The sequence below is a fragment of the Arvicola amphibius genome, chromosome 1, assembly GCF_903992535.2.
Source record: "Arvicola amphibius chromosome 1, mArvAmp1.2, whole genome shotgun sequence".
NCBI lineage: Eukaryota > Metazoa > Chordata > Mammalia > Rodentia > Cricetidae > Arvicola > Arvicola amphibius.
The window spans coordinates 174,392,128-174,416,596 of NC_052047.1; the positions used below are offsets into that span (position 1 = coordinate 174,392,128).

Below are 24,469 nucleotides of genomic sequence, written 5' to 3' on the forward strand. Positions count from 1 at the left end.
TCTGACTCCAAGCAAGCTTTATTTGTCAGAACACAATCCAAACTATCACATAAAACTTATGACCTGTGATAACAGCACTCCTGCAAAGGCCCCAGGTGAGCCTGGTAATGCACAGAGGACAGAAGAGATGCTGAGGATTTAGCCAAGACTGGCCCTTTAGAGAAGACTGTATACCACCATTATTCTGACCCTTATTGCCACCTAGATGAGGGCAGAGGACCTCAGACCCTGACCAAACCACCAGTGACATCAGGAAGCCTTGCTTGGTTACAGATGACAGATTTAGGCTCTGTCCCTTATTACCAAGTTTCTTCAAGACATTCACCCTTATAGATTCCAGGGGGTTCCACTACAATAAGTTTCCACATCACCCCACAATGTTATCGATTCCAGTTATCTTTCCCAGTACTCTCTCCTTCCACTTCTTCATCCTTCCTGTACTCACCCCAGTCCACTTGCAAAATCTATTCTATTTTTCCATCCCAGGGAGATTCATGCCCCACCCCGCAGAGCTCTCATTGTTACGTAGCCTCTCTAGGTCTGTTCATTGTAGCATGATTATCCTTTACTTAACAGATAATGTACACTTATAAGTGAGTACCTACCATGTTTGTTTTTCTGGGTCTTGGTTACTTAACTCAGGATGATTTTTGTAACTATTCTTATTGTAACTTGTTTTGCTGTGTTTGGTTGATATCCCTAGGAGGCCTGCTCTTTTTTGTTAAGTGGATCTGGTGGAGAAGAGAAGGTGGGGGGCTTAGAGAAGTAGAAGGGAGGGGGAAACAGCAGTTGGAATGTAATGTAATGCTTTCAAGTAACAAAATTTACTTATCATTAAGCTGATTTTATTCCAGAAATAATGCAGGAATGGTCTGGCATATTCCAAGATAATAAATGCAGTACATTGTCTCATAAGCAGACTGAAGGACAGGAATCATATGATCATCAATAGTTGGAGAAAAGGATTTTCCTAAAAGTCCAACATTTAATCAGATAAAACTCCTGAAGAAGAAAGATATCTCAACAAACACAAAAACACACAGAATTTGCAGGCTGCTTAGGTTGCAAGAAGGGTTCAGGACAATATATATATATACATATATATATACATGAATATGAATATGAGTATGAATATACATATATATACATATATATCACATTATTCAGGAGCTTCAATGAATTGCTCATCCTGTACATTATCTGTAAATAACTCAGATCACTTGAAATGTTTCTTCTTCCTCTCAAACTAGACAATATTGACAGAGTGGCTTATTTGAAACAGTGCCTGGTCCACACAGGTAGTGTGATGGGGGAATTTGCACTGAGAGTAGTGAATAAGATTTGTAGATTTTAAGAAACATGACTCATGGCCCTTATAGAGTCTTGGTCCCATTGTGCACAACATTTTACAGTCTGTTCTCCAGACATCCTGATGTCTGATATCACACTATTGGCCTGGTCTCTTTTTGTATCAGTATTTTAGGATTTCATTAATGTAAATCAAAAGTAGGCCTTCTCTTCAAGAGCACTCATATCAAAAAAACATTTTTCAAAACTTGCATTAATTAAGAAACAGTCATAAAATGAAGTATTTTCTAAATGATAATAAGTTTTCACTACTACAAATGATTCAATAATAAATGAAGCAATAGCTTAAAAATCAAAGATAATAAAAAAGAAAAGCATCAAGGAAAAAATACTTGTGCTTACAAAATCAAGAGACTTTCAGAAGGATTTGAAAAACATGCAAAAGCTAAAGCAAAACTTCATCTCACTCAGATTCATCAAGAAGTTTTAAGATACCCTTGGACACCTCATTATAAGCATTTATTCCCACTATGAAATCAAGATGGCTAAAATCAGGAATAGTTTTTTCATAAATGAGGTTGGAGATTTTTGGTTTCAAATTTGCAACATCTGTTGGATCAGCCAAAAAGTCTTTTCCACCACTCCACAAGGCAGTTCGAACCTTCATGGCTTCCACGTTATATAAAGGAGGCGTTGTCTGATGGGAAATGATAAAGAGTTTTAAAAAATATAAAATTGTTGATGGCATATTCTTTACTGTGACAGGATCATTGCAATGATATACTTGGTATATCCAAAAAAATTATGGGTGAAAAATTAACTTTATTTTTTTATATATTTATTAACTTTGGTTTTCGACACAGATACTTTCTATGTAGTCTATGCTGGAATCTTGTCAGAATTATCCCCTCTCAACATTCTTATTCGTGAGGTTACTGGAATGTGTCACCATGCCCAGATTGTAGTGGACTGCTGTTCAAGTTTGAAATCTTAGAAGTCCTAAATTCTCTGAACCTCGGTTATTTTCATATGTCATGACTATATCATGAATAATCCCACAGGATTTTGTGACATTCAAATAACATGATAGATAGAATATTGTTTTCACAGTATTATCTTACAATAGATAATGCTTTTTGTTTTTTTTATTTACTAAGTATATATTTTTTTTCTCATTTTTTTATTCAAGATTTCCATCTCCTCCCCCTTCCCTCCCCTCCCTTCCACCCATACCCCCACTCCACCCTTCTCCAAAGACAAAGAGCCATCAGGGTTCCCTTTTTGTTTTTAATCCTCCCAAAGTTCTGTGCAGTTCATCTTCCTAAAAAAAATAAAATTTGTGCTAATCTTACAAAAAAAGAGGGTTTTGGTTAGATTTCTTATACTATATGCCTTTTGTAAGGGTTAGATCATTAAATCTGGATAAAGAACCTTACCTGCTTGTAGTGTAGCATATTTAGAGATTGACTTCCCCAATCATAAGCCTGAAATACACCTTTATTAACTGCCTTAAATAAAGATAAAACATGTCATTACTTTTAAAGGCTTATAATAGAATCAGAACTTACCTAGTTTTACTGCCTCTGTTTAGAATAATGACACATTGTCTCTGACAAACGCAGCACATTTTCTGTCTCAATGATATGTACTGCCTGATCAGTGGCTAGTAAATTACATTCCTCGAAAACTGCACATTGCATGAACATGTATAAGAACACTGAAAACATAAGCTTGCTTTAACATCGCAAATAAAATATACTTTAAAAACATTTTAATAATGCTTGAAATGTTTCAATCATATGTACTACACAGCAAGAAGAGTCAATAAGAAGCTGAGAAAATAACATTCATAAAAGATAAAAGCATAATTACTTAAATATGCAAAATTTATGCAGCATTTTATGCTATATTTAGTTTTAGTAGTATGTAGCAAATCTAGGTTTACAAATACTTTAATTATCAAATGTTTAATTATAAGAATCTAAACTAATGCCTATAAGAAAAATAAAACATATTAAATCTCAAATTACCATTGTAAAAGTTGCCTTACTGCTCTTCCATTTAAATAAATTCAAAATATGGTTCATAGTAAGTTGATTGCTATTTGCATTGATATTTTATGTGTAGTAAAAGTTTCATTTATGTAATTGCTCTACAATATTGTATAACACAAGAATTTTAAAATATTAAAATAGATGTAGAATAATTTTATTTTTTTTTTGTTTTTTTGTTTTCCGAGACAGGGTTTATCTGCAGCTTTTTTAGAGCCTTCCTGGAACTAGCTCTTGTAGACCAGGCTGGCCTCGAACTCACAGAGATCCGCCTGCCTCTGCCTCCCGAGTGCTGGGATTAAAGGCGTGCGCCACCACCACCCGGCATAGAATAATTTTATATCTAAAAAAATTAAGAAATTGTGGTGATCAGAAACTAGTAACAAAACAAAGTGGAAATGTTTTTAGAGTTTCAGAATCCTGAATATAATTTTGTCAACAAAGCAATATAAAGAGACATCTCTTAGGATGTGACATATTCTGATTTATTGATAATGGACTAGTAGAATAAAAGTTTTTCATATCACATTTAATGTAAAGATCATGTTCATGTACTTTCATAATAGTATATATTAGAACATAATTAAAAATAACACTTATAAGTTGAGATGGGCTTTCTTTCTATGTGCAGGTGCCAGTTTATCTCTTGTCAAATGACACTAGTATGATGACCTCATTTTGTGCACAGTGTCTTGGCTGTCACATGAGGGATTCTTTTGAATAAGTAGGTAGAAAAGTTATCACACTTTACTCATAGACCTTAAGGGTGCCTGCAATTCTCATCTTGCATCAGTTCATAAAATTAATTACTGAAATTGGTGCTAATTTGATAGAAAATATATGTAAATAGATTTACTGATTGGAATAGAAAGACATTCTCTTTCAGGATAAAATGGTATAACCACTGTGCTTTTATCACATTTTCCTGCAAAGGTTCTACGTACCAATAAGCTCCTTTTAATCTATCAAAAGGGACATAATATCCTGGCTACAAAGCCAACTGGGGAGAAAGTCTCTGAAACTTATCATGGAGGAGAATTTCAAAAGCGAAAAGAAGGAGACATATTTAAAAGATTGTACCTGACCATAATGTAGAAGAATTTGAACTGATGATCCAGCTAGACTGTGTGTTATATACACATCAATGCGGCTCTGGGAGAAAGTCAGACACCACATGTGTTTGTTAGCATTAGCTTTCCTTCCACAGAAACAAATCTTTCATAATAGTGAGGCTTTATTACTCCTGTAAAAAAACACACCTTCAAGGACTAGAGGGATGTCTAAGTGGTTAAGAGCAATTGTTCTTGCAAAGAACCCAGATTCAATCCCCAGCATCTCCATGGTGACTCACAACTGTCCATGACTCCAGTTCCTGGGCATTCAATGACCCTATGTGTGCCGGATGATACACAGACATAGATGCAAGTAAAACACTCATTCAATATATCTCCAATCAGTTTATAAGGAAAAAAAACTGGGTTTTAACCACAACGAGGAATCTAAATGTTCTTGTTTTGAGTTTTTTCTTTAATTTTGGAATTAAAATGCAATTATATAATTTTCCCTTTTCTTCGGCCTGCAATCCCTACCACACACCCCCACCTTGTTCTCTCTCACCTTCACTACCTGTTGACTATTTCTTCCTTAATTATTTTTATGTAGTCCTAAATATATGAATACTATCTTCTCAAGTCACATAACATCACCTGTGTGTCTATGACATAAGGGCTCACCAATGAGTTTTAAGTTGTTTTCAAGTACACCCCCAAAAAGTTGAATATGAGTTTCTCAAAAGAGTTGACTCTAATTTTATTTATTCATTCTTTTCATTTATTCATTCTCTCATATATTACATCGAGGCTGCATTTCCTCTATTTCTCCAAGCCACATCCCCCACCTCCCCTCTCCACCAGACCCACCACTCCTCTATTTGCTTTCAGAAAAGGGCTGGTCTCCCATGTATATTAGCCAAACCAGGTATATAAAGTTGTAATAAGCCTAGGTACAGTCCCCTCCTATTAAGACTGTACAGTCAACCCGACTCTAATTGTGTTAACAGTAACTATACTGTGGGTTTTGATATTAAGTTGTACAAAGGATATAATACATAGTGAGTGTCAAAGATTACACAGTTTAGATATTAACAAAATATGAGCCTGTTTATTTACTTTTCATGTCTTAAAGAATTTCCTTTTGTCAATGATTCATGTTTTATATCCTTAGGAAATAAGGAAATATCCTTGGGTCTGGAATAGAAGGGCTGGAAGATCAGTTACCAGATGTATTAGACTAAAGTGAGTAGAAGAAGAAAATGAAGCTCATTCCTACTTGACACCCAAATATTTACTTATATGGTGGTTTATACCAGATTTTCTAAGTTGTCATGTTGATAACTTGGGAATTACATGCAAAGCACATCTTGACTTGAATATTGACTATACTAAATGAATTAAAGATTAATTTGCCAAATAAACTTGTTACATCATCGGCATGAAAAAAGGCAATGAATTTGAAAGAAAACAAAACGTACCTTATTTAGCTGCTCTGGAGCATATCCAGTCATCGAACCTAATAACGCAGCACATCCAGTATTGATTACTTCAATATTGCATGTGTATCCAGATATCTTACTGAAATCTGCAGTTGGTAAAAATTCCTTTTCGCCAAATAGGAGCTGCAATTGACAAATTTGAAGAGCAACTCTTAGTCTGTGTGAAAACACAATGTTTATAGAAAGTGAAAGACATAAAACAAAGCTCTAGCATGTTGCTGAAGCGTGGATTGACTTAGTTCATTGTTATGACATTCAGTACATATTTTGAGAAAAAGTTTCCTATGATTATTTTTAATCAATTTTAGTTAAATGAAAACTTCTGGGAATCATGAGTCTTGTGATATGACAGCCACCTTCTTTTTCTTTATTGTAGAGGGTATACTCAGGATTAATATCTGGCAGGATTGTTAAATTAAGTAGGGCAAGGAAATTATGATGTATGTTTATAATAGAATGAAAACATGTCCACATAAAAGTTATAAATGAGCAAAACAAACACCAAGAGCTCCTGTCAATAGTGTCTATACATATTAAGTGAATGTGGTATATTTACCTTTTAGACTATTATTCTTTAATAACGAAGCATCTTAATGCATAGCACAAGTGAACTAACATATTCACACAATTTGAGAGCGCCATCATATAAGACATCACAATGCCTGGTTCCATTTAGATATAATGACTAAGATCAACAACTGTAGTAGACACAGCGGTGATTAGAGGTGCGGGAGAAAGGAGACAATGGCAACTTCATTTTGAAATGATAGCAGGTAATTTTGTTTGAAAAAATACACAAAATACACACAAAACAAGAGTTCTCAAACACTAGATATTAAACTATGAGATATTTTAATATGTGAAAAATATGGATCTCACTGAGTGCTGTATTGCCCACTAGTTCCCAAAAGAGGATTTCCAGCTTGATGATATTTTGTTGGAGGCTGTGGGAGTTGGTGCAGCTGACAACTAGTGTCCAGTTTTCAACCCACCAGAAGAATGATTCTCTGATGGAGGAGAATCCATCCAGGCAAGGCCGATGGGACTACTGATCTAGAAACTTGCTCCCGTCTGTAATTTAACATGAGCAAAAGCAGCTATGGTGTCTCCCAAATACCTGCACTTCAATGTGTAATCTTATGTGATCTGTATGTGTAATCTCATTATTGCACCTCAAATTTATGTGTACATAAGTCCATGGGTGGTCTGGAAGATGACCTCTCATTAAAGCTGTACAATTTTGTTATTCAAGCTAGGTGAATGAAGAAACAAGAGAGAGTATTATTTTCTTCAGGGTGAGTTGTCCACAGCCCCTTCCCACATTCATGAAAGAAACTCAAGTAGGTTGAGTGAATAAAAAACAGATTATAGAAGAATGGGGATGAATTGGAAAGAAGGTGGCATTCAGAGTGAGAGGGATGGCTAAGAGAGGATAATGAGGTGAATAAAATCAGTATGTTGCATACATTATGGTGTGATCAAATTATTAGAGGAAAAGAGAAAACTATATTATAAAAAAAACAAAAACCTATATATCAAGACTGAATGAATCCACAAAACGGCAAAAAAGAAGTTGCTAAAGTGGCCATTATGTGGAGCAAAGTTACAGGGTAAAGTGTCAAGAGTGCACACATGCACATACACACATGCACATACATACACAAGCACTCCCGCGCGCGCGCGCGCACACACACACACACACACACACACACACACACCATTGAAGGTGCCAACTAACAACCTAAATCAATTTAAAACAACTCTTAAGTGGATTTACCAGTTTCTCTGGGTTGGGGAGATGAAATACAGAGAAAATGAACAAGTTATTTGTTTTGTTTGTTTTCCTTGATAAATATTAGGATGCTGATTTAAGTATAATGTGTGCTCTGCAATAGTACAAGTCTAGGGGATTCAGAATAGCTGACATCAGGGGATATTATGAAAATCTTCATAGCATGTAATGCCCAACTAGCCTGATCAAAACCCTGAAAAGCCATGAGAGTTATAAATGGAGTATAAAAGGTACTTGCTTCTTTGTTAATATTGTCAAGCAATGATTTAAATTTTCATTACATAAAAGAGAATATGATAAGCATATGGTGATTTAATATTTATATGTTTTTCTTTGCTTTTAATGTTTCTTTTAAAGGTTTTGCTGTGTATCCTAGGCCTGCCTGGTACTACCTATGAAGCTCAAAATGGTCACAAATTCTAACTTTTTCTGTTTGTTCTGCATGTACACATTAGCCTTCCTTAAAAAATGAATATTTTCAAGAGAACTCACTTTTACAATTATTTAAAATAGTTGGAAATAAAAACAAGAAATAAATGAGGTCTTTAGAAAGAAATGGACATTGAAGGTTAATATTTGCAATTTATCTCTAATGAACATATATCCTAACAGTTCTACAATATTATGACAGTAGCTATATAATAAAATAATTATATCAAGAATACTGAAGAGAACTTAGTGTATACACTGGCAAAGTGAGAGCAAATAGAAAAGAAAATGTACAACTAATCAAGTTTAGTGTGCAAAATTTAAAAAGACAGTAATAGAAAACTTGAAAATGAAATACAAGGTAAGATAAACTGCATTAGAAAACATTTCCATCATTCTGTAAAAAACATTACTGAACACAAAGTGAGCAGTTCAAAACATATGAACATGCATACCAGGAACACTGAATGGACTTAGGTATGTACATATGAGTGTGTGATGATAACAAAGATGTCATGAATTTGAGGGGGGCATGGGAGGAGAGAGTTTACAGAATGATGGAAATGATGTTTATAAAGTACTAACGTACGACATTCTCAAAATGAAACATTAAATTAGTAAGAAGAATATATAGATAAAAGAATACTACAATCATGCTTAAGAAAGTGCATAAGACAGAACTCAGGCTGCCCAACTTGGAGGTGAGATTTGCTACAGCCAATCAGGGGAGGCTATGCATGCGGGTGAATAAGCACTAGATTGCACAGGCAGGTCTCCTCTTTAGCAAGCTTATGTTGAAAAATGTAAGTCTCCCAGCGTTTTGAGCTCGTCACAAACCTTGAAAGCTGTTGGGGTGAAGTAAGATGGAAGGCGCCCAGTGCCTTTGACATATTTAACAGTAGCAACCGGAGCCAGTAAAATACTGAGTTTAATCTTTTCAGCTAGTTGTTGATTTGTCGAAAATGCTCCGAGAGCTGAAAGAAATAAAAACAGATATTTTTTTCTTGTTGTCGTTCCCTTCTTAAAATTGTCTGTGTGGTTAGGCTGTTTCACAGGACTTACATCTGCTCTTTGTCATACATTTAAAATTTGCCTTGGATGCTTCCCTTAGTTTGCTTACCAGAGTGCTATGACTTTAAAATTTTTAAATTCTATTTAATTCACTTATTTTCCCAATATTTATTGTGCATGACTCTGTTTATGACTTACTCACTGCTGGTTGTTTTGAGTAGTCAGACTGACCGTATTATAGGCTCAGCTCAGCACTTTTGAAAAATAAAATCTGTTGGCAAAGACCACTTGTTCATTTCTGGCCACCCAGACCTGAATAATCACACAGAAACTTTATTAACTACAACACTGCTTGGTCACTGGCTTAGACATATTCCTGGCTAACTCTTTTAACTTAAATTGACCCTTTTCTATTAATCTATGTATTGCCACGAGGCTGTGGCCTACCAGCATCTTTCTCCTTAGGCAATTACATGGCGTCTCCTTGACTCTGCCTACTCTCTCTACATTTCTGTTCTGATTTCCTGCCTGGTTTTACTCTGTTAAGCCATTGGCCCAAATAGCTTTATTCATCAACCAATAAAAGCAACACATATACAGAAGGACGTCCCATATCAAAAACTTTCCCTAACTCTTGGAGAAGAAACCTATCCAAAAGGACACATATTGATTTTATGATCTCTGTCATTTCCACCTTCACAAGTCCTCTCTGTATCATGTCCAACCCACTTGTGCAGGTGAACACATATGTACAAACCTCTCTACTTGTTTATCTATAATCAGTCCATCTGTTTATCAGTCATCTATCCATCAACACTATAAATTGAACAAATACAAGCATTAATTAAAATATTTTCCCTGGTAGTCAGAAAGTTGAAAACATCTGTCCTTTGTTAGATTTTTCTTTGAAAATATATATTTTGTTAAAGCTCCAATCATACCAGTAAAGGCAGTTGAGAAATGACCAAGACAACCTGAGAGCTCAGTGGGCCAGACTCACAAAAATTTTCCTAAGCAGAATTGACACAGCACTCTTCCATATGTACAATGCCATATGATGAAGAACACACACACACACACACACCGAATGAGTTATTAGTATCAGAAATTTTAACTATATAAAATTATAGAACTGTCTCACACATGCATTTCATTTAAGTATTTTGTATTAGAAATTGTGGTTTTAACATCTGACATTTTAAGATCAAGTTACAGATTTTATCAGCTGTCAAACAGCTTGTCTGTGCTTTTACAAACAGTTGAAAATTTTACATAAATATTTGTGTTCTTCAGTATAAAATTTCAGCATTGTCTAGTTTTGTCCTTTTTTAGCATACCGATAAGCGTGCCTTGAGAATGGCCAACATAATAAATTTGTTTTTGTCCTGTTTTCTTCAGAATGAAATTAATGTTGGCTGGAAGGTCATATTTTATCATTTCATCATAGCTGCAGAAAAACAAAATGGATAAAATTTTATCTAATTATTAACCAATAAATAAATAATTTCTGTTTTAAATGATGTCTATATAGGGTCTATATGAAGGGAGACACGGCTCACAAAGGGTATCAATGATCAATTACTCCTCATGTGTTTACTATGCTTCCACCTTAAAAGCACCTTTTCTCTGTGTTCCCATGATATAGATCTGTAACTGTACACATTGTATTGAAGTAAGCTAGCTTTGCCGTGTCCACAACACATGAACTGTTAGAATTAATTCAGAGCACCTTTGCTCCAGAGCCAAATTTCTAAAATTCTAGGTTCTCCCTATGAGCATCATGTTTTTTAAGACTGGCATTCAGGCTGTAAAATCTTTCCCAATCCCCAACAAAGTGCAAGGGAGGAAGGGGGGAAGGGAAGAAGGAAGGGGTGAGAGAGAGGAAAGGGAGAAGGAGAGGGAGAGCTGTTGCTACAGGTACAATAATGTAAATGTGAAGAGACTTGTTTAAACAAATTAATGAGAATAACTCCAGAGGAGTTTCTAGTACTCTGTGACCCAGAGTACTCATATATATGTTTACGCTTGTCTTTTAACTCACAAAATATCAACAGTATCAGGCTAAGGAGGTAGCTCATTCTGGGAAGCAAGCGCGGTCGGAGTTTGATCTTCAGGACCCACCTAAAAAATAATAGCTGGGGATGCTGCTCCGTGTCTTTTATCTCGGCAATGTAGAGGCAGAAATAAATATACCCTAGGGATTTGGCTGATCAGTCAGTCCCTTATAAGTTAGTGATTTCCAGACTTCTAGTTATTGATTTCCACAACTGTTTTACAGTGTGCCTAAGAAACAGCACCTGAATTTGTGCTCTGATACTCACACAAACACATGTTCATGAGTATGCACATGTGTAATACACACCATCATGTATACACCAGACACTGATAAATAGATACATACTCAAAGGAAAAAGTATTGGAGGATGGCTATATTCATACTTTTACATTTGCAAAATCATTGTTTTAATGTTTCAAATTTACTTCGATGAAACAATTTTATAAAGACATGGATGAGGACTGTGAGGCAATTCTGTGAACAAAGGTACAATTTACCAAGCCGGTTGTCCTGAGTTTGATCGCCAGAACCAAACTGTTTGAAAAATAGAGTCAATTCCCTTAAGTTATTTCCTGACCTCCAAACCTGCACTGAAGCATTTGCATGAACATGCACACACACACACATGCATGCACACATAGACACACACAAACACACACACACACACACACACACGAGAGAGAGAGAGAGAGAGAGAGAGAGAGAGGAGAGAGAGGGAGAGGAGAGAGAGAGAAAGAGAGAGAGAGAGGGAGGGAGAGAGAGGCATAATTTTTAAATTAGGTAGATTGATTAGAAAAATAAAAAATACTTGGTATTTCAAGAGTAGAAAAATAGGTTTTAATGAGAATTTTATTATATTATGCATAGTAACCACAATACAAAGTTCTAACCTATGTCACCCAAATCAATCTTCTAAAATATCACTTCAAGTAAAAATGACTTCAATCCAGTCCCACAAGTTTATTTAACCATTAAAATATTTGACATTCTGTTAAGGAAAAAGAAGAGTTACATGGAATTTTATCCTACCTGAAAGCCCAGAATTCTTTAGAATTTGGATTCAGGTACAAGTGTTTCTTTGCCCAGGTACTTCCTCTGCTGTTCCCCATCCATACATCATAACCAGCATCTGCTAGAATGAAGGCCAGGCTGTTGTTCGGAGGATTGGAAACCCACACACCAGCAGTTGAAAACAAGCCATGTTGACAATATACTACCTTTCTTGGGGCTGCAAAAGCAATCATGAAAAATGTTTTACAGTATTGGTGTCTACAGAACGGGAAAGCAGCAAACTCCAAATAGTCACAATGGAACAGAAAACTTTTTGAATGAGCAAACAGGGGTGTACTAAGGTTTTAGTCCACTTCTTATGTCAGTCAGTATTAATCAATAATCAAGTGGGCAAAAGAAGTGTCATTCTTACAGGAACTCAGTCTTCATAGGCCAATGGAAGCCAGGTCCCATTAAGCCCCCAACTTTAATCATTAGAATAAAGGAGCTCCAATGACTCAAGATGCTTCAATATTTATCTCACTCAGATCTTACCTTTACTATTACGGTGTTTTTTCCATGAGGAATGCGGTTAATTGGGAGGATGTAACCATCCTCAGTCACAACCTCATACTCTTCACTTTCATAATGCCAATGGATAATAATTTCACTCTAGGAGAGAAAACACACAATAATAATCTTTTAATACTCAGTCATTTTTTCATGTTTCTTAAAGTAGAATTTCTTCTTGGAATGAAGTCATAAATCTTGCTAAATATTCAGATTTTAAGAGATAAGATGATTCAGAAAATATGAATGAAACTCATAGAGATAAAGCAAATACACACAGTTTTATTAGTGATAAGAATAGCTTACAACATTCATGTGGGTTTCAGGATTCATGTTAATTGCAAATAAACAAAATATACTTCCAAATACATGGACAAGGCACATTGTACTTAGCAGCCACCGCATTTTAAACCTGCAGGGAAATAGTTATTGTTATTAAGTAGCTAAGAAAATAGTTTTAATTCAGTATTAATGTCTATATGTAACCATCCAGAACTGAATGTTTTCATATTATATAATGACTATTAGAACTCTATACCTTTCAAATAACAGCTTAGATGAAATTAAAAATGGCAATGCTATTTATAAAAGTTAACTGTCTTTCCCTTTGCTGTTCATAAAAATAAAATAACTCTAACTCATTTGTTATCAAAACATCACTGATGCCTCTTTGGGATTTACCCTGAAAGACCAAGATTAGTATATAATTGATTGATTAATGATTTTAAAAAAGTTATTTATTCAAAGTGCTTTAGATTTTTGAAATCAGAATGAGGACAATAGGAAAGGTTAATAAAAAAGCACAAATGGATAAAAAGAAGCAGAGTAAATGAACTTTCACATGTAGAAGCTGTGAGTACCAAGAAATCTTATCTGGCCACCACATCTATGAAAGAATCCTGTCATCCTTTCATAACTATGGATAACATGCATATTCCACCAATGTGCCTAGAATTTATAAAATATGTGCTTTTTAAAAAACACAAACATTACTAATAAGCATCTCTTTCCACCTTCTAAAAGTATTACTTTGAATTAATATTTTGTACCACAATTTTAATAATTTATATTTAATAATTAATAATTAATATTTGTCAATTCATGTTGCTATAGAAGAGATTGACCCTGCATTTAATGTCCCTGCTTCTCTTCCAAGCACAGGATATGACTTCTGATCTTTCTTTCTTTTTTAATTTTTGTTTAGTTCCCTAATATTAAGATGCCAAATAATCTGGAAAAGGAAAGATTCACATTAACATAATAATTTTTGCAATAAAATCAAGATTGTAACTTTCAACAGTCATGTTGCACCCAAGATCTAAATAACTTTATCTCTTGCTGTTTTAATACTTAGCCTAAAGCAATTCAACACACAGATTTTAGAGTATCATACCCGCTGTTTTGATTTCTGTAGTTTGAATGAAAAGCAATTCTCCTTTCCTACCCTGCTCACCATAAATATATCAGTGAATGTATTTTTTGGATGACCTTTCCTAGAAATGGACAGTGCCTACTTTAACCATGAAATCAGGTGTTTGTCAAATCAGATGTCAAATATTGCAAAGCTCTCCAATCTGACATAGTTCCAAGACCTCCACTGAATTTCATTAGCTCTGGGTTCATCATGTGCCAACACCCTTCTCCACATCCTCATTCTTAGTGCAAATACTGAAGCTTTATTTAGCTTTTAACTAGAGAATAACTCATTGTGCTGTGTCTTCCTCAAAACTGTAATTATGACCCTCATTCTTTACTGAATGAGTTTGAAAGCTGCTGCATACAGAGTTACAAAATGATTCATCACAAACATTGAGATTATGAACAAAGCCTTTTCAAAATTTTCACTCTATATCTGACTTAAGAGCAACATCTGTATAAGTTTGGGAGACAAAATCTTCAGAATATTAAAATGACACCACTTTAATAACAAGAATGTTTTTTAAAAACTCAGAAATATATAAAATTTCAATAGGAAAAACCAAGCTGCAGTCATCAAAAGATTATGAAAACATCTGCAAACATATACTCACATTCCCTACAAAACAGCAAAGTAGAATATCTTGATAAAAAAAATCTTTGTCCTGAAAAATTAAGATATAAATTCCTTCTCTCAGAAATTCTCTACCCCCATGTTCCTAGAAAAAAAAATGTATATTGATAGCAAGGAGTGTGCTTGATACTGTTTGAATGTGAACTATGCCCCAAGACCTGTGTGTCCGAGTTTGGTGTTCAGAGTTACAATGCTGACTTGGGGGAACCCATAAGATCAGGGTTGCTGTCCAGAGTTACAATGCTGACACAGGGGAACCCATATGCTCGGGGTTGGTTACAGTGCTAACACGGGGAAACATTTAGGAAGTTGAAATTTGTTGAGATCATTAGGGTAGAAGACCTCAACACTGTATGGATCAATCCTGTATCTCAGGTATAGTTCAGATATGGTCATAAGTGATGTTTCCAGAAGAAATTTGTCACAAAAATAAGAGAAAAGCACATGTGACTTAGTCTTGCTTCTGAGATGTCCATGTGACCTCTTCTCCCTGTACTTATAACTTTATTATGATACCTAGAATCTTGCATACCCAGAACTGAGTACCCAGCATGCTCTAAAATCTACAGAAGTTTGAGCTGCTGGAGAACCTCTTTTTACAATGTATGCAGTGTGTGGTGTTTTGTTTCAGCATCAGTAATTGGACAAGATTACTGTTCAAATCTATTCTAAATAAATTATTTTACTTACACTAATCATATAGTGCCCAGTTACAGATAAGCATAAATTATATGTGGTGACAACCTATAGTATGTAAAACTGTTATGACAAATTATGTAAAATGTACTAGCTCACGTTGATAGTTCTACTACTGTTGCATTTCTTTGTGATACAGTAAAACTCTGACTACAAGAGAGTCTCTACTATCACTTCATAGCTCATCTCTCAGTTCATTCTCTCTTGTTTCTAGTCTCTGCCAATAATGAACTTGAGCCTCTTACTCATATGCAATGACTTGCAAATTTCTGTCTTGTACAAACTACGTGTTCGGTGTGTCATCCTTTATAACATTATCTTTCTTGCCTATTTGTGCTCTCTATTTTGAAGCTACCTCTTCATTGAAACTTTCACTGACTGTGCAACCAGAGTACATATTCTCAGACAGTCTACTATTTGCTAAATGTGAAGCACTCCAACTTATCTGTGAAATATTACTCTATTTTCTTCTATAATGTATAGTTTTATATGGTTCTATTTTCTTGTTCATTAATACTTGCTTATTGCATATGAAAAGCACTTGACAAAATGGGACCATAATACTTGCAGAATAGAGACCTAGAGATAGAATGGTTAATTAAAGGATGAATGGATATTTAATCACAGAGGAAATATATCATTTCCCTTAGTTAATTCATTCAGAAGACTACAGTTGAAACATTGGCCTAATACAGCATCCGGAGTCTAGTTTACAGAGTTCTGATTTTTTTTAATGATAGATATACTTTTTGGTATACATGCTGTCAATAATTTCTGATTATAAAGGGAATTATTATGACAACTGACTCCACTTCTGCTTTTGTAACTGTGAGCTCTGTTTCTGGTATATCCTCTCTATACATACATTGGCAAGAAATGTAGTTGACTGAATTAACAATTCAAGTCATGTTGTATTGAGTTAAAATAGTCTGTGGAGAAATCTTTGAAAACAAAAATATAAGTGACCATGGTAGCTCATGACAGCACTCAAGAGGCAGGGAGTATCAGTGGGATAGCACATGGATTCAATGTGGGTTGCGTTACACAGTTATTTTCTGGCCAACCAAGGACATATGCACTCATTCCTGCAAATAGATGATAGAAGACCTAGGACCCAGCATTTATCTGGCCACTTGATCTGTAGAGCTTAGTGTTAGAATCAGCCTTTCTTAAGAGTGTTTTCCAATAAAAGTTTTCAGTAGGATTTGGCCTTGTCTACATGTTTTTTTTCATATATATATATATATATATATATATATATATATATATATATATATATTTCTAAACCAGAGAAAACATTAGTTCTAGGTACATATGCTTTATTCATAGTTAATCTTGCCAAGGAAAAGAATGGCATGAAAGAACTACTGTATTAAGGTAAGGCTTGTCAAAATTCTTTTACATGTTCCCAAGATTTGGTTTATGTAAGAAATCTTTATTTCAAGCCAACAGTGTTTTTATTTTGTCTCATAGACCTTTTCCTGTTTCTTCAGAAGCTTTCCTACTCACACCTCAAAGACAAAAGGAACTCTCGATCACAGAGCCAGTCATTGGTCTTCCAAGTGAACCTACCAGGTCCCATCCTCCCTTTAAACATAGTGTATTGTTACTAAGCAACGGTCTCACTTCAGATAAACTATTAGGGTTGTGATGATGGAACTCCTGTGCTGCAGCTCCAGAAAACATGTCTGCACAAATGATGGAGGTGGGTCTTCTATCAATCTGTTGATTTCATTGGTTAATTAATAAAGAAAACTGCTTAGCCTAATAGGTTAGAACATAGGTGGGTGGAGTAGACAGAACAGGCAGAAGGAAGTGAGGTAGGTGGCTCAGACAATTGCCACACCTCTCCTAAGTGAGGCAGACTGCTGTGCCTCTCCTCAGAGATGCCAGATGCGATGAAGCCAGCCACCAGGTCAGACATGCTGAATCTTTCCCAGTAAGACACCATTTGTGGTGTTACACAGATTATTCGATATGGGTTAGTCAAGATGTGAGCAAGAGGCTGAAACTAATGGGTCAGGCAGTATTTAAAAGAATACAGTTTCCGTGTAATTATTTCGGGGCATAAGATAGCTGGTGGCTGGGAGCCGGTGGGACGAAAAGCAGACCTGCCTGCAGCTCCTCACTACACACAAGCTCAAGACTAAACATATTGCTATTGGCAAACTGCTCAGAAGGAAAAAAAAATAGGACAGGATGAATGGGAGTGCTTATCACTTGGGTAACAACAGACTGACTTCATTCAAAATGTTCATGATCATTTCCAAGATAATGAAAGCAAAGATCCCAAAGTCTTGTTTTTAATCTTCTATTAGCGTCTAGACAGAATAGAAAGAAATTGAAATTTTCAATAATGTAACAGAACTTTCTTATTTCCAGAAAACACTATGTTTGGAAGAATGCACATTATATGTAAGAGTTAGTTTACCTTATTTTTATTTATCCTGAAAATTAGAAAACAGATTCATTGCAATATGAATAGCCCTTTAAACTATGCAGATTTTAACCAACATTGTTTTCTAAAATCAAAGGTTGACATACTCATAAAGGCTTATTAATATTTAGGGAAATTTTATATATGTTTAAAATAACCCTATGAGGAATGATGCTTCTGTGGGATTATGTACAGGCAGAAGTGAAACCAGGATTCTGGGACAACAGAGATGAGAATGGCGGAAATATAGGGAATACAGAGTTTTGAAACAAAATCCCCATGTTTCTTCAGCTAGGGTCACATATGAAGCAATACAATGATCTTATTAATTTAGTTAAATGTAGCTAAAGGAAGAATAATATTACCACTCTTATAACAATTGATAAATGTAGATTGATATATGTAAGACTTAAGCTCATTCAACTGCAAACATAGTATCTTCAAAGCCTTATGCTGAGTCCAGAACTCAAAATTCTCTTGCCTCAGCCTTCTTAAAACTGGGATGACAAGCATGTATCATCAGCTTTAAAGCTTTTATTCAGAATGCCATGATTCAATGGAACCAATTTATTTAGTGGCAAATTATATTTCATTTTCCAGATATGCACAGGAGATCAAAATGAGTTTAATGGGTACATGAAACAGAGACTTCTATGTTTTCCTCTAAAGTTTTTAGGTCGTTGTGGAGCAAGGAAGAAACCAAAACCAAGAATGTTCAACGTCACATTGCTAATTTATTTTGTTGATATGGAATTTCAGTATGAAGTATAAAGAGATTCATGTGACGAAGAAAGCAGCACTGCAATGAGAAGTTGAGAAGTAGCACAATGCTGGACATTCTAATGTGCAAATTGTCTTAGCTCTATTTTTTTAAAAAATAACTAGGTAGGATTTCCATGTTAAGTAAGTTTGTTGTCATGAAATTTTCTTCTCATCTATCCACAAAAATCAAACCAAAAAATATGTACTTTCTTTTAAGGTAAATAAACAACAGACCGTTTGTGTTCATTAAATTTATAGTAGAGGCCATATTTTATAGAAATAAGGTTACAGCTCTAAACAGGATTAACCTAATTTTTTCTTGTTTTATATTACATTAATTTAGGCTATCTCTGATAGTCTAGACATGATTTTATGTGTTTTCTGGGTTCAGACTTTTAGTTCAGCTCTTGCTAAGGATTATCTGTTTCCACCAACATCCGTGTTTTAACTTAATTCCCACTGTGAGGTATGAAATAGTGAACATGGAAGAAGTGACTAGTGAGTGGATTAATTAATTAATTAATTAATTCATCAATTCGTGATTATCTTTACTGTGGGTCTGTTGCAAATATCTCAATTGGCTCTGTTCCTTGCAAACACCCTTCTTACTATGAGGTGTTTATGCAGCCTCAGTTTAGAGTCCCGGTCACCTGAGTAAAAATTCTCGCCTATGAACTCCTAGCTTCTAAAGCATAAAAGGATAAAACTTCTTGCTTCATAAGTCACTCTGACTGTGGGATCTAATTAGTGAAAAACAGACTTAGACAAAATTTTACCTTGAGTTATATAATTCCATTTTTCTCCTCTTTCTCCCTACCCCTTTCTTCTTTTACTGTCTTTCCTTATGTATCTCAAAGTCATGTCTACCTTCACAAATACAGTGGCTCAATAGAGGACTCTTATAAATTCATCTCAGGATAAAAGTGGTCTTTCCAAAGAGGTTCCCTCCACCCTCTTAAATCAAAGCAATAACTAGGCTGATTAGACAAATGTTATTTTCTCTACTATCCACCAGTGAGCTAAATAAATACAGATTTTGATAGTTCAATGCATGGTAGAAGGAGGCTATTATGTCCCCAGTAAGTCCCAATTTCCCAGGTGACCATTTCCTCTGCTGATTAATGGAAGAGAAACAGGGAGAAAAAAGTCTCAAGAGCTGATCACTTTAGTCAGATGCATTTGCCCAGCACAGGTTCCTACTGCAGAGAGAGTCAAGGAAGTCTCATTCTGGGTGCATTCTTGTTTCACTTACGGAAGGCTAGAATTTTTCTATTTTAAAAAATTTAACACTGTACTATTTAACCTAGTTTATATAATGAATAATTTCAACATCATTTGTTATAACATTTTAAATATTCTACATTATTTTTCCATAAAATGAATTCTAAAATGTTTGTCCGTTTCTCCCCATCCCCCAACTTACAGCACATTTCACCTTGAACATGTTATTTTGATGACTCAGTAGCCACCTGGGGTTAGTGTCTAACAAAGATAAAAATTTTTGAAGTTTCAAAAATGAGGGAAGAGACTGATAACTGAGATTATTCTTTGCTTGAGAATTTGCCAGGTGTTAAGAAAAGGAACTACAGTGAGACACATGTAGTTTAGGACACGTGTGCGTTTGAATGAAACCTTATGGGGTTATATAACCATGGCATAGTCCCAAATGCTAGACCAAATATTGACTACTGCCTTGCTTAACTTTGCAGCTGACACCACTGGTGTGCTTGAATGTCAGCTGTATCGTTTCCACTGGCTAGTGTATATGTCTTACATTTCTCCAGTGGTAGGTCTGTTCATTTCACACTGCTTGTGCCAACATGAAAGCAACAAACATCCATGACTTTCTCAAAGATGCATTCCCAAATCTCAAATTCCTTTATGTAGCATTATCAATATTGCAAAATAAAACAAAGCATGCATATTTATTCCTCAGAAAAACTGCCTGGTGTCAGTCATGGCTAAATGCCATGTTGAAAGCAAAGCCAAGGCCTTACTCACACGTGCTATATTCAGTCCAGCTAAGTCCAACATAAGCAACCTTAATGTTCCTAAGTATAAGATCATGGCAACTCTGAAAAATACAAAAACTTCTATTAACAAAACAGCTGATAATCCCATTGTTGAAAAGCAATGTGAATTATTCAGGATATTAATGAAATAAAACATTTATTTGTTTTGTTTGTTTAATTTGGGAAGTTTATTTGTTCAGTACACCAGATAGGAGGCCAACACCATCATGACAAATATATAGAAATAATGCAGACCAACATCTAGCAGTAAGTTTTTTTTTTATTATTACTTTTAGTGAGCTCTACATTTTTCTCTTCTTCCCTTCCTACCTCTTCCCTCCCCTTCAACCCTCTCCTAAGGTGCATTGGTGGTATAATAGTGAGCATAGCTGCCTTCCAGCAGTAAGTTTAAAATTACTAAAGGAAATCTCTTTAATGTTATGACAACATACTTCCAAGGATCTTTTCTTCAGTTAGTTCTACATTTCAACAAAATATATAGTAATGAGTAAAGTGGAAGTAAGCTTGTAAATTTTTAAAAGCAGGACTCAAACTCTATTAATCCATTCCACTTACACATTGGAACTAAATTTCCAAGTAAACCAAAGGAGATGAAGCAGTCAGTGACAATATTTTGGCTATCTTGGTTTTTTGTTTTGTTTTTGTTTTTGCTTAACCAGTCAAGAAAAATATGGTTCCTACAATACAAAAGGCAGATCATCAGGGTGCCCTTATCTAGGACATGGCGTACTGAATTTCAGTCTCAAAATATGTTAAACACTCATAACCAGTATGGCACATATAATCCATGATGTAGTTTAATGTCAAGAAATAACACAATTTGTTACAGAAACACATAGATAACTGATATACAAAGCCAGGTGTAGTTCCACATACAATGGAGGTCCTGGGGAGGAAGTCTGGGGTGCACCTGGTCACAGGAGACTCTCCAGATGAGTTGCTAGGTCAAACTGAAGAAAAGAATATTGCAAAGTGTTACTTCCATGATAGCAGCCTGGTTCCCCAATGGTAGCAGTAATGGGGTGCAATAAAATGGCTAAGCCGCATTCAGATCATGGCACCAATTATATCCTTCTATTACAAGCTGGTGAGCGGGAGGCTCCAGAGCGAGACCATTGGCACTGTCATGGTTAAATACTTCAGGAATATCTTTTCCAAATGAAGAGTCAGTACCACATGGTGAAATGCCATCCATCATTGTTATCAGGATCTGACTGTAAGATATCATGTGGGACTCCATATATACAATCCAGGGCTCTTATATGATTCAGTGTATCTATGGATGGAGAGAGGCCACAATGAAGGCAGATTATCCCTCTATCTTCTATAGCTGCAAGTGAAAAGATAATCAAAGGGAACTGAAAAATATTTCCATGGGTTGGCATTTCCATGTTTTTGAATACATTCATCATTAAAGCCAGGCATCTGAGTGATCTGGCAGTTCATGATTTCCTCACAATATTTTAATGTTCTCAACATAGCATACCTTTAATGCTACAAGAGTCATGATCTCCAAAGAATAATAACCACTGTTTACATAGTCACCCATGAATAGACAGTTTGTATCTGTTGATTGTCCGCCAGTTTGGAAGAGTTTCATATAGTCTTTAAATTGGCCATGGACATCTCTACAGACACTAACAGAACAGCCGACTGCTTGTACATTTGATTCTTTTGTGAAAATTTCCTTAGCCTTCTATTACAGCATCCACACTTGGTTCTGGTGAAGCTGCTTATTCCTTGATGTGCTCCACCCACTCTAGCTCCTTGGTGAATGTCTTGTTCATGTGTACCCTCTGTTTCTTATGTAGCTGGCCCCCAGAAAGATGTCGCACTGAGCCGCAGAAAAATAAAACATTTTTAAAAAGTCTCTATTTCCCTTCATCCACTGGTTTGGTATATGCAAAATATTAAATTCTTACATGTGCATATTCATACACTGATTTACAGTGTAAGATGTCATTTATACTTTTGAAATGGGCAAAGTAGTTAAGTGTTTTACACAAAATGAAATTATTTTCTCCATCACTGAAGGCATCATTTGCAAATCTGTAGGGTGTGTTCTGTCACTACCATATGAAATTAACTTGAGGTCATTCCTATGTATTTTAAACAATACATTTTAACAATTTTAACTACAAGATATTATTCCAATAAAATACTGATGTGGGATTCCCCTCTGTATGCTGTTAATACCATTGGTTAATAAAGAAACTGCTTTGAGCCTATAGCAGATCAGAACAGAACAAACCTAGGAGGCGTAAACTAAACTTAATGCTTGGAGACAAATTTAAGGTCAATTTTGTTGTATGTATATTTCTTATCTTGATTAAAGTATTGTGTTTTTCCAGCTCATTTAAAGAAGATAGAGTCAAGGAGAAGTCATGTAGCCCCACCAGAGACAGATGTCGGTCAGAATCTTGCTGGTAAGCCACAGCCACGTGGTGATACAGAGATTAATGGAGATGGACTAGTTTATGATATAAGAGTTATCCAGAAATATGCTTAAGCTATTGGCCAAACAGTACTGCAAATAATATGGCTTCTGTGTGATTATTTCAGGGCTGAGCAGCCGGAAACAAACAAGCAGGCTTTCTACTACAAAATACAATTAATTTTATTGTCCAAAATTATATCTTTGTTATACAAATTGTGATTTGGGGAAGTAGTAAGCCTCTACATATTGAAATAGAGGTGATAAATTTCATAAAGTGTTAAACAGATACCCGGAACATAAGTGAAATATATCCAATATCTTTATTCTCAGGAATCATTTTCATGGCCATTAAGAAGACATGAGTGGTAAAATGTCATCCTCAAACTCTTTCCGCTAATATTGATAATGGTAAAATGTTAGATTAAGATAATTCACAGGAATCTAACAAAAGGTTATATTGTAATCATCATTGAAAATTATTTAGGATAAATTTTCCTGTTTGTATTATATGGTGTTAATAGAGTTCTGTAAAAATACTAAATAATAATATTGCTCTGTAATTAATCTCAGAACACAGAAGATGCCATCCAAGGGACTTATGAGATTCTATAGATTAATTTAATTTATGTTATAACAGTTATAAATTATTTTTGTATATTATAGTATATATATATATATTAATTTGAAATAATTGCGTGGTTAAACTCATATTTCTTCTCTTATACTTAAATAACATTGTTTATAATATTGTCTGCATTGTTTTCTGACATTTCTAGAAATTTTCTTGAAGTCTAGTTTTGGTAGCTATTATTAAAGTTCTATACCAAAATTCATGTTAGTTTTTTTCCACATTGTGATATATTAAGGTGTAGCACATGTATTAAGTCAATTAGGTCATGGGAGTTCTGCCATCTTGATTTATGTCATCATGAATTTGTGAATGCAGTGGTCAGATTTTGACTATAAAATCCAGCTGAATTGTGTCTATTGCATGTACCATTTTTTATTGAGGTACTTGCCTTTCCTTAGAACTCTGGTGAGAACTACCACCACCTGAGGCTGCTTACCAGTCTGAAAGTGGCTTTATGCTCAACCCCTCACCAGAATTTCAAAACAAAAGACCAACCAACCAACTATGCAACCAACCAACAAAGCATTCACCCATGCGAGCATTGTGTGTGTGTGTGTGTGTGTGTGTAACAGCAATTAATGAAATAGAGGCTATGAATTTGAGAGGGAGAAAAGAGAGTTATGCATTTTATTATAACCTCAAAAATAAAGGAAATAAAAAATAAT

The 24,469-nt window shown here is 35.1% G+C and overlaps 1 protein-coding gene and 1 pseudogene across 1 annotated transcript; both read right to left on the reverse strand.

Moving 5' to 3' along the window:
- Positions 1-1,771: 1,771 nt before the first annotated feature.
- LOC119827243 (tear acid lipase-like protein) lies at positions 1,772-13,163 on the reverse strand. Its single transcript, XM_038348690.1, has 9 exons — positions 13,065-13,163; positions 12,746-12,860; positions 12,228-12,429; positions 10,480-10,589; positions 8,969-9,105; positions 5,890-6,033; positions 4,440-4,511; positions 2,745-2,816; positions 1,772-2,005 (listed from the first exon to the last, which is right to left on the reverse strand). Exons 1-9 carry the CDS (start codon positions 13,161-13,163, stop codon positions 1,772-1,774), a joined length of 1,185 nt encoding a protein of 394 aa, XP_038204618.1.
- Positions 13,164-21,450: 8,287 nt separating this feature from the next.
- Positions 21,451-22,523, reverse strand: LOC119806149 (annotated as a pseudogene).
- Positions 22,524-24,469: the final 1,946 nt, after the last annotated feature.